Here is a 15608-nt window from a genome sequence, read left to right as displayed (position 1 = left end):
GTGATTATGGGATGGCCTATTTAAATTGTATAATGTATTTAATGGAATTGCTTGATGAAATTCTATATGAGAATGAAAACGCTTACAAAAGTTCCATTAAAGTTATTATTTTTATAAGTTTTTTGTGTTGTTCAGTGTTATTTTGGATTTAATTTATTACGACCAGTGAGTTTGGTGTATTTCCTTTTGTATTTTGATTATGAATATGAGCAAGGAAACAGACAACTAGAGATGCAAACAGAAAAACAAACACATAAATACAATATTTTATTTGTGATAGTTTGATAATTCCAGTACTATGTAAAGCTACATAATAATACAAGGCTGCTGATGAAAATGGCAAAGACCTTGTAAAAAGAACTACTGGAATAAAACTTTTAGATGTAGACGTTTTATGTAAATGGTAGCAGGAAACAAAGTTCCATGTCTGACTACAGGAAATCAGAGCAACCCTATATTTAGTAGCTAGGGTGTTTAATATGTGGTGAGCATTTTTTTTATGTCAGAGATTCCTAACAAGAAGTTATCAAATTATATTTGCATTTAGTCTGTATGTGTGGTGAATACATTGTCAAAAACTGTTATAGGGTATACATCTTAAGATTTTGTCTTTTTCTGATCTCAAGAGACTTCAAAGCAAAATATTTTTTTCATTGAAAACATCAGTATTACATTTATAATACTGACAATACTGACAAGGTAAATGGAAGCTATTTATTAAGTTAGCATGACTTATTTTCAAGTGCGTATGGAAACAGCAAAAAACAAAATCCCACACCATAGTACTGAAGCAACTCTACTACCCTTTCTGGACACTGTAAACCAATAATGAAATAAAGGGCACCCAGTTCTTTGACTTCTTTAAAGCCTTGGACACAATATCTCGCCCTTGATGTCAATGAAAAAAATAGCTTTGTTCAGTAATTATTTCACTGATAGAAGTCCATGTGCAAATTGACAGAATGCTCTTGGAAGGTCTACCAAGAAATCTCTACAAATAGGTGTCCTCCAAGGCTTCATATTAGGCCATCTCCTCTTTAACGTATTTATTAATTATATGTGAACAGCATTAAAACAAGTTATTATACAACACACAGATGGCTCTGCCATGATCTGCTCATCTTCTTGTCAACTCCACCTGCAGACTACAAAACAAGATATTTTCCTATCTACGGTAACCTAGCTCCAAAAACCTCAACCTTTTTTAAACTGTAAAAAAAATCAGTCATCATAAATGCTAACATTAAATATAACTTCCTCTAATGACATTTATATTGAGCAAATCAAACATACAAAACTACTAGGGTAATAACTGATAAAAACTTAGAATTTGATCATCATAACCAATATGTAGTCCAGAAGACCAGTTAGAAACTTGGCTTGCTGGACAAGTCTAAACCCTACCTATTAACCAAATTAACCAGACTGGAATAGTGACTGAAGCCTTTCTTCTACTAACCAGCCTGCTGTATGCTTCCAAAGTCTTCACAAATCTACAGTCTGAGTAGCTGTCCAAACTAGAATAAAGCTTTAACAAAATCAACAAATTTGCTACGGACATAAACTCCAAAACTCATTACTGTGTTGTGCTCAAAAATAAACTGGCTGCAGCTTCATAACTTGCTTACTTATGCACAAATAAAAACACTTTTCCAAGTGTTAAACTGATCACATAGGTTCCAGGCTTGCCTACTGGCTAAACAAGTAAGATCCACGAATCAGCACTTAACCCTAACACACAAATCTTATAATAACTATGGCAACCCCTTTTTTTCTATGTTTATCTAAACATAAATAAAACAAATGAGTACCATTCACAGCTTCAAACATAAACCTAAAATGTCACCTTAGTAACTCACGACTTTGTCAGTGCCCATCTAACCAGAATGTTATTAACCCTTTAATAACACAACTATCAGTACTTATTATTGTCACATATTTACTGCACTAACACTGATGTGAGATTACATGAAGCTGTCTATCTGACTATTAGAACCTATAAAACACTACTGTGCTGTATCATCCTAGACTAAGCCCTCTACCTCTGTGCTCGGTATGGCCATAATACCCTTTACAAATGCACTTGTTAAAAACAAAATATAGTGCATTTCTCTATCCATAATGAAATACCTTCTCTAGCTACAGCATGTCATAAACATCCCCCTCCAGTGATATTCCATATGTAATTAACTTTATATTATGTTACTGTCGCTCATCTAGTCACTGTCCACTTGCTTGTTTTCATACCATGCAATTCTTTGGCTATATAAGTGCATGCCCTATTACTCTACAATTGTTTCTGACCCCTCTCAAAATGCCTTTATTCAGACAATGTAAAAATGCTACCTAAGGCAATCAGCATGCTTTTCATGTTATTGCTCATCCCATGTATAAAATGATAGTGAATAATACATATCTGTCTGATGACAAGGACAAAATACACAGTCTTCAAGGCAGATAGACACATACTAACCACTAAACCCTGAGAAAACAGCAATCAGGCAGAAGTGTCAGCCTTACTACCAAAAAATAAGACCTTTGGTGGAATTGCCTTTTTAAGGGAAAGGGATCCTTTTTTAGCACGCTGGACCACTGTTTCCTCATATTCATACTAATATATACATTTTGGGAAAAAATCAGCATTAACAATCCTTTAAATCATCATCATTTGAAACTGTACAAATTTAGATATTAGATCTCATTGGATATTTTTACTGTGAATTACCTGGGATTAAATATAATTTTCCAGTGTTAACTTCGAAATACATTTTTTTAGTTCCAAAAGTTAAACATTTTACACTTTTACTTTTTTTTCTCTCAAGAAACCAAGAATTACTGCAGAACTGGAAGAGAAAGAAATGTGTATATTCGTGATGCATAACACAGATTCTAAGTGGACAGATATACCTGCAAAGTATGAAGGCACGTATGACTTTAACTTTTTTAAAGATATTTTTCATTGCACTACTAGTTTACTGTGAGCATACTGTAAAAAAAAATTGGAGCTTCTATAAATTTCTGCTGTATGTAAAACAACATAACAGATTTGCATTTCCTCCTTAAAGTGATTTAGCTGATATGACACTGAAGTTTGGGTATAAAGCATTTTATTGCAGTATCAAGAGGAAATCTTTCACCTGATTCTCTGATGCTAACAATGTAATCTTATGGTTAAGGTGAAAGTCGTAATCAGAGAAGTCTCATGTACCACTCCAAATACCACAGATCAATTGAACATGGTTAAAAAATGGTTCTTGGTAAGGCTTAGAGATGGACTGCTGAAAGTCCAACCATTCTGCTTATATCTGTGGAAAAGCTACACTGACTTTCTTTACTGGTGTGGTACAAAGTTCCTCTTTAGACTTCATCTCGACTTTTTGTGACTTCATGGAAGGTCAAGCATACGATGTTTCTCATAGACTTTCTGAGTTATATTGTAAACTTTGGAAAGAGAGTGGACTGTTCTTGTTAGCACCAATTTTGCCTCATCTTTGTCCTTGACACAGACAATCTCAAAGAGCTCTCTCTTTTCTGGCATGGCCAGAAATGCTACTACTGCTGCCTGCCTTACAAACCAATTGTGGTACCTTGCCAGAGCATATTGGTAGGTGTCGATGCAAAGGTCTGATGTCTTCTCATTATCATGACTGTTTGCAAGCTTGAAGAGGAACAGCTCCAACCACTTCAGTGCACGATGAAGACGAAGTAGAGTCCTGCAGCCTGAAGGGGTTTCATCAGAAGGTGGTTCGTGGAAATTGACGATATGATTTTTCAGCTCATACTTCACCATGGACTGGAGAGTGTGGTATTCTATGGCATGTGGTCCACTTTGATAATCTCGCAATATTTTCATTTTCTTTGTTGTCTCATATGATATGAAGCTAAAGACTGTCCCGAGTGAATTCATAAACCTACAAATAATATGAAAAATGCATTATACCAGTGAGATACAGTATTTTTTCATTAAACCTTGAATTGTGCCATCTTAAAAAAGACATGTTCATACCAGTGCAGTCTGCACTTTGCAAAGAGTAACACCTGTACATCTCAGTGATACTGTGTGAATATTCCCTAAATCACGTAAGAAAGAAATTAAAATAAAAGCACACCCCTTCCTCCACAGCTAGACATCTGAGTGATTTACTGCCTGCATCTCAATGGAAGGGGGCAGATTTTTTTTAATGGTATAGCCGCTCACTTGGGAAAATGAAGGGACAGAAAGTTCCCAATGGATAAAGCATCAAGTATCAGGTACAATTAAAGGTTTGTATGTACCGTCTTTCTTGTATAATTCTCTGTAAGAGTCATAACACCGCTGACTAGGATTTAATTTATGTTTAGGCACTATAAGATCACCTTCAACTATTCTGGATAGTTAGTGCCAAATTGCTGAGGATAGAAAAAAGTTCTTCATTTCCAATTGTTAGCTAAAGCAAAAATAAAAAGTGATGACTACAGCAACCTAGCAAACATGACTTATTCATCACAAAAACTTCACAATGTTTATGCATTAGCAAGGAACTAATATTGATCACTAATTTGCATTGTATTTGCTATGCTCCAGAACTACATCGAGAATAATTTTCTGCAGGCTTACATAGTTTTCAGTCAGATGTGATTCGTATTGTTTATCTGATTGTGGCAGAGTTATATAAAATTCTGCCATAAAAATGCAGAGAGAAACTGCATGAAGACAGTGCTAACATGGCAGACTTTCCTCACAGTAAATGGTGTTAAGCATACTGAATCACTACTGGTGCAATATCTTTGTGTGTGCACTGGCAATAATTCACTGAGTGCAGTCTCTTATCTTTTCTTCACAGATGTACGGCCACAATGTTAGTTTATTTAAAAAAGGGAGTTGTGGGGGTACAGGGAGATTATCTCCCCCAAAAATTATTTTTGACTCATTTCCCATTGGTAGGTAGTTATGTTCCAAAATATCACTGATTATATAATATTTTTACTTGCTGTATTTCTACCAAATTATGTTTCTAGCAACTGACATTTCAGCCATTTGGATTCAGTATTTTGAATCTCAACTAATTTGATTTCTACAAGTGTGTGTGTGTGTGTGTCTACATCTCTCTGTATATAGCTGTATCTATATATGAAATATCTATATCTCTCTCTCTCTGTATATATATATATATATATATATATATATATATATATATATATATATATATACATATATATATATACATATATATATATATATATATATATATATATATATATATATATATTTAGGTCTACCTGAAAATATTGAAATACCACATTATCGAATCCCACATCGTAGACATGAAGTCAACAAAAACCCACTTCAGTGAAAGACTGGATTGGCAAAACTATTCCCAGGGTAAGTAACCTGTCAGCCAAACAATAAACTTTGTCTTTTTCCCAAATGTAGTGCAATCTTGGAGTTTGTATATTTAGTTGGGGGGAGATGGGAGCACCGCCCCCCATACTGGGTGATGTGGGGGTGTAGCCCCCATCTGGGTAGGTTGGGGATGGTGTGGTTTCGCTTTCATGACTTTTGGTGTTAGTGATTATTTACCTTGGAATTATATGGTCTGGACTTTCTTTGAAGTGGGCTTTTGTTGATTTTGTCTTAATGATGTGGGATTTGATTATGTGGGATTTCGATGGTAGACCTATATATATATATATATATATATATATATATATATATATATATATATATACATACATATATATATATATATATATATATATATATATATATATATACACACACACACACACACACACACACACACACACACACACAAACACACACGTAAGGCTTCTACCTCTTTCACCTCCATACCCATGTGTGCTTGCTAACCCTAACCCTGATCCTAACCCTAACCTCAACCCCTAACATTACTAAAATCCCATTCCCTAATGGCACCACTAACCAAAATACACAGAAATGCATACTTCACACATACCACTACCAAAGCCTAAAGCTAAATCTGTCTCCTTCCCTAGTCCTTACACTAACCATGAGCAATCACATTTACACACTGCTAGAATTTGCCCTTGCACATCTTCATAACCACTACATTCTCCTGCCTTCTCCTACTTCCACCCACAGAAACTGTTATAAGAAATGTGTTTTTTTTTCTTTTTGATTACACATGTATGTATCTTTATCTATCTCTGTGTGTATTTATATTCATGTTCTATAATACTATAATATACACATGAAGATACAATCAGGTGAAAGTCAGAGAAAGGTTTTTCTTGGTTCCCACAAGAGAAAGGTTTTTCTTTGTTCCTACAAGAAGGGCAAACCTTGTTAACACTGTCTTGTCTTTAAATTGTATAAGAAACCTACTTTTGGTAACAAATGCATGAGCAAATCTTATGCATGTCAAACAAAATGTCATATAAATCAAGCAGTAAGAATATCCAGCTTGGTTTCCAATTATTATTTTACAACAGGTTTAGAAACTTTAAAAATCCCATGTAAGGAAATTGGTTATAATTTAGATTTAATTGCAAAAGACTTAGATAAAATTTCCTTACAGAGACATAATGCAGGTATGACCCTAGCCCTGAGTAGCATCCTGCCTTTGCCCAGAGTACCACAGTATAAGGACAAAATGATTGACTTCAACAACTGGCTAAGCTTCTGTTGTCATTCAAAGGGGATCAAGTATCTGTCTGCCTGGGATGATATGATCGACAAACCATGAAACTTTGACAGAGATGGTCTGCACCTTTCACCCTTGGGATTCAGGCTACTGGCTACAGCTCTTGCCACCCCTATAGTGCCTTTTGTAGGCAAGGTTCAAAGGACAAAACCACCACCGTAACAGATACAAGCATGCAAAATCTGAAGGTAATGCTACTCAGTGCTAGGTCTAAATCTCAAAATGCACTCTCTCGAGGCACTCCTAAAAATGGAGAACATCGATATCTGTGCAGTAACTGAGACCTGGTTCAAGGCTCCAGAGAGCACCCCTGCAATACCAGGCTACAACTCTTACCACACTTTTTGGCCACCAAACTAAGACCGAAACACTAAAGGTGGAGGAATGTCCACATTCACCAAGGATATTCACACCTCCAGGCTAGTTGCCCAGCACAATGCATCTGAAATTCTCCAGGTGCAACTAACTCTAGGTAAGACTGCAATCCAAATTGTAGCTTGCTACAGATCCTCCACCATGCCCCAAAATTCTCATTACACCTTTCTAAACATACTGGAAAATATTAAGATATAACCAAACACCCTAATACTGGGTGGTTTCAGCTGGGAAAACTATATGGGTACCAACGCCTTTTCCCAACGGTTCTAGGAATTCATAAATTCCAACACCTTGGATCAACTAATCCATTGTCCCACCAGGGGCTCCAATATCCTAGACCTGGTCATTACCAACATGTGATATAGATGCTCCACACCAGTGGTCAACCCCTCATTGGTCAGGTCTGACCATAAGCTAATTACCCTTGACATCCACATCCCACCCCCACCTCCCAGTATAGAAACCTCTGTAAAAAACTTCTCCAATGCCAACTTCATGCTACTCAAGTCAGAAGTGACAAACTTCATGACACCCATGCAGACGGGAGCTGAAAGTTTGACTGCTGAATCCTACACTAAGGCACTGTATGAGCACATCCACTCGTGCATGAATTGTGCCATCCTAAATAGAAACAAGACACTCTCCTCCAAAAAAAAGGAAGCCATTCTGGTGGTACCCTGCCATAAACAATCTATACAACAGAAGGAAGAAACTATTGCAGAAAAGAGGAAAAAAACAGGATGCAAAAAACTCCCTTACCAGCCTCAGTAAGAATCTGAGATCCCTCATAAAATCCTCCAAAGCTAGTTACGAAAATAAAATTGCTAAAGATTCCAAGGACAACCACAAGGCATTCTGTAGTTATGTCAAGAATCTAAATGGCAATGCACAGATCTGCTCTGAGCTACAACAGAATGGTATTAAATATCCTGATCTCAAGGATATTGCCAATATCCTGGCAGATCGATTTAGTGCCAACTTCACCCCCTTCCCACCCCCTAACGGGCTCATCTCAGTGCCAAAAGATTGCCAAATTCCGGTAATCACGGCCACACAGTTAGAAACTGCACTCTCCAAAGCTAAGAATACAGCATCCACAGGACCAGATGACATCCTGGGCTGTGTACTACATGAACTACAAAATGAACTGGCACCTCACCTTAGTGTCATGTTTAATCATAGCCTCACCTCAGGCTTCGTACCCACTGAGTGGCACACAGCTACAGTTATCCCACTCCACAAGGGGGGATCCACCTTGGATCCTGTGAACTACTGTCCCATCAGTCTGATGAGCCTGATCAGCAAGAGTATGGAATGCATTATCATGGAACTTACAAACAACGACATTGGCAACCTTCAAACACTGGACCCCACCCAATTTGGGTTCGTGAAGGGCCGATCTTGTCTCCTGAACCTGATTGACTTCTTCAAATCAGTCTCCAGAGCTGTGGACGAGGGTAAGGTGGTCCACACAGCCTATATGGACCTTGCCAAGGCCTTCAACTCCATCCCCCACTCTGGAATCATAGATAAACTTACTAAGCAGGGCATAAATCCCTACATCACTCGATGGGTTGCCAACTGGTTTACTGACAGAACCCAGACTGTAAAAGTAGCTGACTCCAAATCCAGCTCCAGACAGGTGACAAGTGGAGTACCTCAGGGTTCAGTCCTGGGACTGCTCTTGTTTGGCATCTACTTCTCTCAAGTATAGGCCAACACTAAGGGACTCTGGCTAACAAAGTTCACATATGACTGCAAACTGAGAGCCATTACTGAATCCCCAAATGATGTGGATATTCTACAAAAAGGCCTTAAAGAAACAGATGCTTGGTGCCAGAGCTATGGGCTCAAGCTTAATGCCAATAAGTGTATAGTTATCCCCTTTGGGAAAAAACATGTACCCATGAATTACCACATAGGTGGCAGTACACTAAACACCGAAAGTGTGATGAGAGACTTAGGGACACAGGTGGACAGTGGCCTCACCTTCGATAACCACATCACCAAAACAGTTAGGAAATCCTTCTATGTAGCACACCTCATCCCTAAGGGATTTTCATCCAGAAAAAAGGAGGTTATTGTTCCACTGTACTCATCCCTCATTAGACCCATTATAGAGTACAACGCGCAGTTTGGTATGTACCTCTCAAGACATCTGCAACAGCTGGAAAGGCTGCAGAAATACCTCACTAAAGGAATCACAGGCCTAAAGCAGATGTCTTATGCTGACCGTCTAAAAAAACTCCAGCTATACTCTGTGGCATATCGTCTACTCATCGGTGATCTCTGCTTAACATACAAGGCCATGTCAAATCCTGAGCTGCTGGACATGCTCCACTTAAAGAAATCCCAATCCCTTAGAGCCACATGCTCCAGGGATCTAAACCTTGTCATCACAATGAACAAAACATGCTGGAGGGATAGGTTCCTAATCCAGAGACTCCCCATACTCTGGAATAGACTGCCCATACATGTCAAGCAGAGCGCCTCCTTGGCCCTCTTCAAAAGGGAACCTTGATTGGATGGGAGATAAGAAATTCACTCCGGGGATCACGTCAGTCACCCTGCTAGACAGGGGTCCAGGGAAGTAAATATTGTGGGAAGAAATATCCAGGGAATTGTTATGGCCAGGCTTGTATAGACCCTAGGGCCGATAGCCTAGTATCAACCTATGAACCTATAATAAATATTGCCTATTTTATCCACTAATACTGATATGGGGGGGGGGTTGAAATTTCAGTACAAGAACCATGTTTTGTAGATTATACGTTAGCTTTTCTTTTATCCTACAGTATATATAGTGCCCTCATTAACAGTATTAAAAACTAAATCGAAAATGTTGGGAAAATGTGATTTGCTTAATAGATTAGGATCAAAAACAAAAATCCAAAGTGCAAATAAGAAGTCGGATATAGTTCCAATACCAAATTTAATGTCCAAAAGATAAAATCACAAGGCACAGCAGCAAAATAACATTAACGCCTTAAAAGTTCCACTCAGCGTTTTCGTCATATTACGTAGACTTCATCAGATCTGATTTATTTTCTATGTAGGCATTGTGGCATGCTACTTACATGAAAGTAATCAGTAAACAGAGCTGGGTGGCACGCACATGCGCACCAACACGGAAGTATCCATGGCAAGTAAATCACCTCATAAGCAGGTGAACTGCATGCACATGAGGGAGGTAGAGCAATGTAGGAAGCAGATAGGCAGTTCTGCAGATCCTGTGGTGGTGTTAAACAAACAACATAGGGACATGTCTTTGGGATGTGGGAGGAAACCTATCATTCAAAAATTCTTTTAAAGCAAAATCATTCTTGTAATAAGCAATGTATATTTCATTCTTCAACACCCTTGAATATCTGCTTTCATCATTAAATAAATCTATCATTTTTCCTACATAAAGAATTGTGTGCATTAATATAACCCCACCCCTTTTGTACAGCTTCATTACTCTAACATTTTTATTATGCCTCAAATCATCCAGTAATTCACTTCCTCCTTTGGAAAGATTAGGGTACTTTTTATTACCATGAAGTGCCTGTCTAAGTTCTTTTCCAACTTGTAATTCAAAATTTCATAGTTGGAGATGTATAAGGGGATTATATGTATTTCTTTTTCTAAGCCTATCATCCTGTATATTCTTTTCAGTAGGGAACAATAACTCTAAATTTTTCTTTCTAACAAAGAGTTTTAAATCTATCAACACTTGGCTAATATTACTTTTACAAGTTGGAACAAACTTCAGACCTTTAATGAACAAATTAAAAAAATATTTTGTTAACTTCCAAACAACTATAATTCAATATTTTAAAATTCTTAAATGTATATTTGTTACCTTCACAATTAATCTCTTCAAGCTCCAAACATGAACCCTGACTGATTAGTATCTCCTTCTGTCCATTCCCTTGTTCATGTTGGACTGATAATATTGGATCGGTGTTTTCTGCTTCAACCTTTCCCGATCTTCTCAGTGGGGGATACTCTAAAGGGTCATCTAAATTCAAATTATTTTCATCTTCATGTGTATCAACATAGTCATGTCTGACCACATAACTATTATTACCACTGCCTATGATACCTTCATTGAACCTCAAACTAAAATTTCCTTTGTGGTCATTACCATTTTTAGACCTAGGGAAGCTATGATTTTGTTTGTATTCCATAATATCTCTATCCATTTCCTTACACTTCCTTTTATAAGCAAATAAATTTTCATTAAGACCATTTTTATTAGATAAAACTTTGAAACATTAAACAGTAGTAACATGTTTCGCTATCTGATATATGTCTTAGTATGTTTTAATATTATACTTCTACTATTCATTTATTAATATGAGATTTTTATGATATATATATTTATATATTTTATTTTATTTTATGTAATTTTTATGGAAAGGAAATGATGTATTTTTGTAACTTGCATGTGACTTGCTAATGTGTTTTTCATTGGTGCTTCACTTATATATAAGTTGATTTAAATGTTTATGATTTGTTGAAGTCTGATGAAGCGTTCCAAGCAACGTGAAAGTGCTTACTTATTCGAATAAAGGACTTGTCTTTTCATTCATCTGGTTTGCTTTGTTTGTTGTGGAGTATCAACCTCTTCTGATTTTGGACCATTCCACCATTGTAGATACTCCATGCAGAGTCCTAGAATACATTACTGTCACATACTAATACATTTGTTTTTTATACTCTTTTTAATTGTTTTTTTTTCATAAAAGCATGTTTGCACACTGAGGAGCACCATGCAAACATACCCAGATCATTAAAAAAAATAAAATTATTTTAAATTATTTCCCATATGGTTTTGGACACACAGTGGATAGTTTTGCACATATCTGTGTCTGCTATGCTATTTCTGTCCATCTAACTGCACTTTTACAGCCACAGCCCCTGTTCATAGGTTCATAGTTTAGTACTAAGCTAACTGCCCTTGCGAGCCATTTTAAGCCTAGCCAATTATCCCTTGTGAGACTCAAACCCTGCACCTTGTGTTTGTAAGGCAAACACCTTAGCCATTAAGCCACCCTCCCAACTCGACACTGTAAAACTCCACTGCCAATCATGAGCGGACAGGTGACGATCCGCTGTGGTGACCCTAACCGGGAAAAGCCGAAAGAAGAAGAAGAAAAAAACGGATGATTGATGAAAAAAGTTTTCAATATTTGTGTCTAGACAGACCCACCATCCTTTTTCTTTTTGGAATTCCTAAAATATATAAGGATATGGTAGACCCTGTCATTTAGATGTATAGTGGCAGCTAATGGCTCAAAAACCTAACTGAGAGTCAAGTTTCTGGATAGGAAATTAAAAGAAGTTTAGGTAGAACAAACAGGTATTTTAAAGGACTCTTGGGATTTTTTGAGGCATATTAAGATCAATTTATTTAGGGATGATTTATTATTTGTAACAATAGATATACAAGTTTTTTTTACCGTTATTCCCCAAACTATTGGAGTTGAGTGGTTTGAAGAAGCTTTAATTGATAGTAAGGCATTTACCAATTACCAATGTAGACTATATGTTGAACTTATGGAACTGGTTCTGAATAATAATTTATTTTACTTAGAAGGAGAATTTTTTAAACAAATGAAGGGTGTGGCATTGGGGGCTTGTTGTGCCCCCACAAATGCCAATATTGTCCTTTCTATATGGGAGAAGAACTTTATTTTCAACTCAGTGTTTGCAGATAGATGGAACTGATACAAAAGATATTTAGATGATATATGTATTTTTGGACAGGGTTAGTAGAATAATTAGGGGAATTTCTGGACAATATTACTAAAACTACAGATTTTTTGAAATATACACATAATATTATGAGGGATAAATTAAATTATCTGGATGTTACTATTCCTAAAGTTATAGAAACAGGGGACTTTAAATAAACTGTTTTCAGGAAACACACTCTTTCTAATTCATACTTGTTTTCTAGTAGTGTGCACCCATTTATACAAAAAAATAGTATTATTAAAGGCCAGTTCATATGTGGGTCTAGGATGACCTTTGATGATTTCAATTTTTTGGAAGAATGCATTAAACTTAAAATGATGTTTCTGGATAGAAACTATCCTATTAACTTAAATGAATAAGTTATGGAGAAGGTTAAGATAAATAGACAAGGGAAAGTAGTCCCATACTGGGGAAGGATCAAGCTTCTTGTGTTGATGATAATACAGAGCTAATACATACTAACTTTAAGGATGTGAAAGAAAATGGGGATGAAAATTTTAAAGGCATTTATATAATGATTTTTAATAACAATGCTCATATTATTAGGGAAGTTATTAATAATACTTGGTGTAGGTTTGCCTCATTCAGATCTTGAAAGATTTTTTAATTATCCTTTGAGATTTGTGTATAAAAAGGGTAGGAATATTAAAGAGCTATTGGAACATAATAGTACCTTTGAAACAGGGAATAATAATAATAATAATAATAATAATAATAATAATAATAATAATAAAATAGGTACTTATAAATGTGGAGCCTGTAATCAATGTTCTTTTATTTTGAATGTGGTGGTATATGTGGTAGCTAGAGATAGATACATAGAGGCCGTGACTTATTCTAATTGTAACAGTAAGGGGGTGATTTATTTAGCCCTATGTAAAATATGTGATGCATTTTACATAGGGAAAACTATAAGTACATTAAAAAGGAGGATATGTGAATACTCAAATGAAATTAATAACAGGGACATAAAAATGCATTTTACCAGCACACTTTGGGTTGTATTAATGGAAGTTTTTGATTTTTTGTATTGGAAGTAGTTGATCAAGATCTGAGGGGGAACCATGGGAGATGAAAATAGAATGTTGTGAACTTTACTGGCAGCTGGTGCTGGAAGCTAATAGAGCACCAGGATTAAATGAGAATGTCTCCATGGGCCCAATTTTAAAATTGAGATCAGCAAGTTATATAGTGTTTTTTATAGGTAGGGTCTCTTTAGGTGGTCATTGTATATTAAGTTTTGTTTCATATGTTGCTTCCACTGAATGTATTTAAAAAAAAACATTTAGTATTCATTGGCACATATATATATATATATATATATATATATATATATATATATATATATATATATATATATATATATATGTATTTTTTTTTCGTATTGTGTTATGCAATATATTACAATTGATTGCTAATTATAGATTCCTCCACTAGAGGTCAGTGTGTATATTTCATTAAATTATACATCCTGTTTTTTATATATATATATATATATATATATATATATATATATATATATATAATTATACTTTTTGACATTTTACACATTTTATATGTTTTTATATATGTAGTATAAGATTTTACATTAGAAACTTATACATGTTTTTTTTCAGTTTAGAATGCATATATTTAGCTAGTTAGATGATTAAGGAATTTATTGGTTGGTTGCTTTTAATATAGTATTTAAGGAAAGCAGTATTGATGTTTGGTATCTGATGAAATTCTTTTACTGGGATGAAAACACAGTGAGAAAGTTAAGCGTTAATAAAGTGTTTTATACTTTTGGAATCGTCGTTTGGTTTATTATTTTTTGACATTCCATTCCTTCCATTGCTAGTCTTTTTGTGTTTTGGATGTGTTTTAGCACTTGTATTTCCTCCTTTTTGGGTTTTAGTACTACTACAGTATTATAATAGACTGTAGCGACAAAGAACACACATGCATGAAATACATGCATAACACAGATAGTAGTTAAGCTGTATATCAGTATAAACAATGCTGGTGTACTCAATTTATTGTTAGTAGTTTGAAATATCTGTGAAATCAACAAATAATATCAGCTCATGGAGTGGGCTACCTCACCCATACCCCTTTATTACCTGATGTTTGTGGATGGCAGAGCATTATGTGAACAATACTGGCCTAGAGACAACCTTGAACAGTACTATATGAGTTAAACAATACAATTTGCAGCCATTAGATTTGCATTCTACAGCTATTACAGTGTTATACATAACTGCAGCACCTTACCTTACAACCTGAATGCATACAACTCTACTGCAATGATTACAATAAAACAATCCTGATGTATACTATTTCCCTTGGTGTTATTTGTATTGTTTCATGTTTTTATTGCACTACATTTGGCATTATTCATTTATTGCAATACAGCTCTAATTCCACATTTATGGCACTACAAACTTTATTGTATATACTTTAATGCAGTTAATGCTTTACTCTTTCTTGCTTATTTCACTGCAGTTAGCATAATACAGCCATACTCACCACACTCACAGCACAACCTGGTCAAGCGCCCGGCATGTAACTCAACATTGTGAGCCCTCTCAGCTGCAGCTGTTGAGAGAAAAGCACAGCATTATTCATACCAGCTTTGCAGACATTCAGATTACATATTGGTAAAACAGAGGTAACATTATTTACATAATTGTGAGGCATTCCCTGCCCAAGCTTCTTGGATGCAGGTGTCCAAGAGTCCCCTCTTTCTTCATTTCAGGTCATCATGGTGGTGTGTGGGAATGACACTGCTCACCTGTGTGAGGGATACGAGTAACACTGGTGAGTTCTCTGGCCAGCCGG

General features: G+C 35.9%; 1 protein-coding gene across 2 annotated transcripts in view; it reads right to left on the bottom strand.

The window, feature by feature from the left end:
- Nucleotides 1–254: 254 nt before the first annotated feature.
- LOC122806548 (ceramide-1-phosphate transfer protein-like) overlaps nt 255–15608 on the bottom strand; it is a 233102-nt gene continuing 217748 nt past the window's right edge. For both annotated transcript variants that reach the window (XM_044077074.1, XM_044077073.1), the window contains exon 4: nt 255–3911. In XM_044077074.1, coding sequence (XP_043933009.1) covers nt 3386–3911 — 526 coding nt within the window. In that variant the 3' untranslated portion in view covers nt 255–3385. The remainder of the gene's footprint in view (nt 3912–15608) is intronic.

Source organism: Protopterus annectens, chromosome 7.part0 (genome assembly GCF_019279795.1).
Source record: "Protopterus annectens isolate FY-2018-M chromosome 7.part0, PAN1.0, whole genome shotgun sequence".
Taxonomy (NCBI): Eukaryota; Metazoa; Chordata; order Ceratodontiformes; family Protopteridae; genus Protopterus; species Protopterus annectens.
The sequence above is the reverse complement of the archived record's forward strand: the minus strand, read 5'-3'. Positions and strand labels throughout refer to the sequence as shown.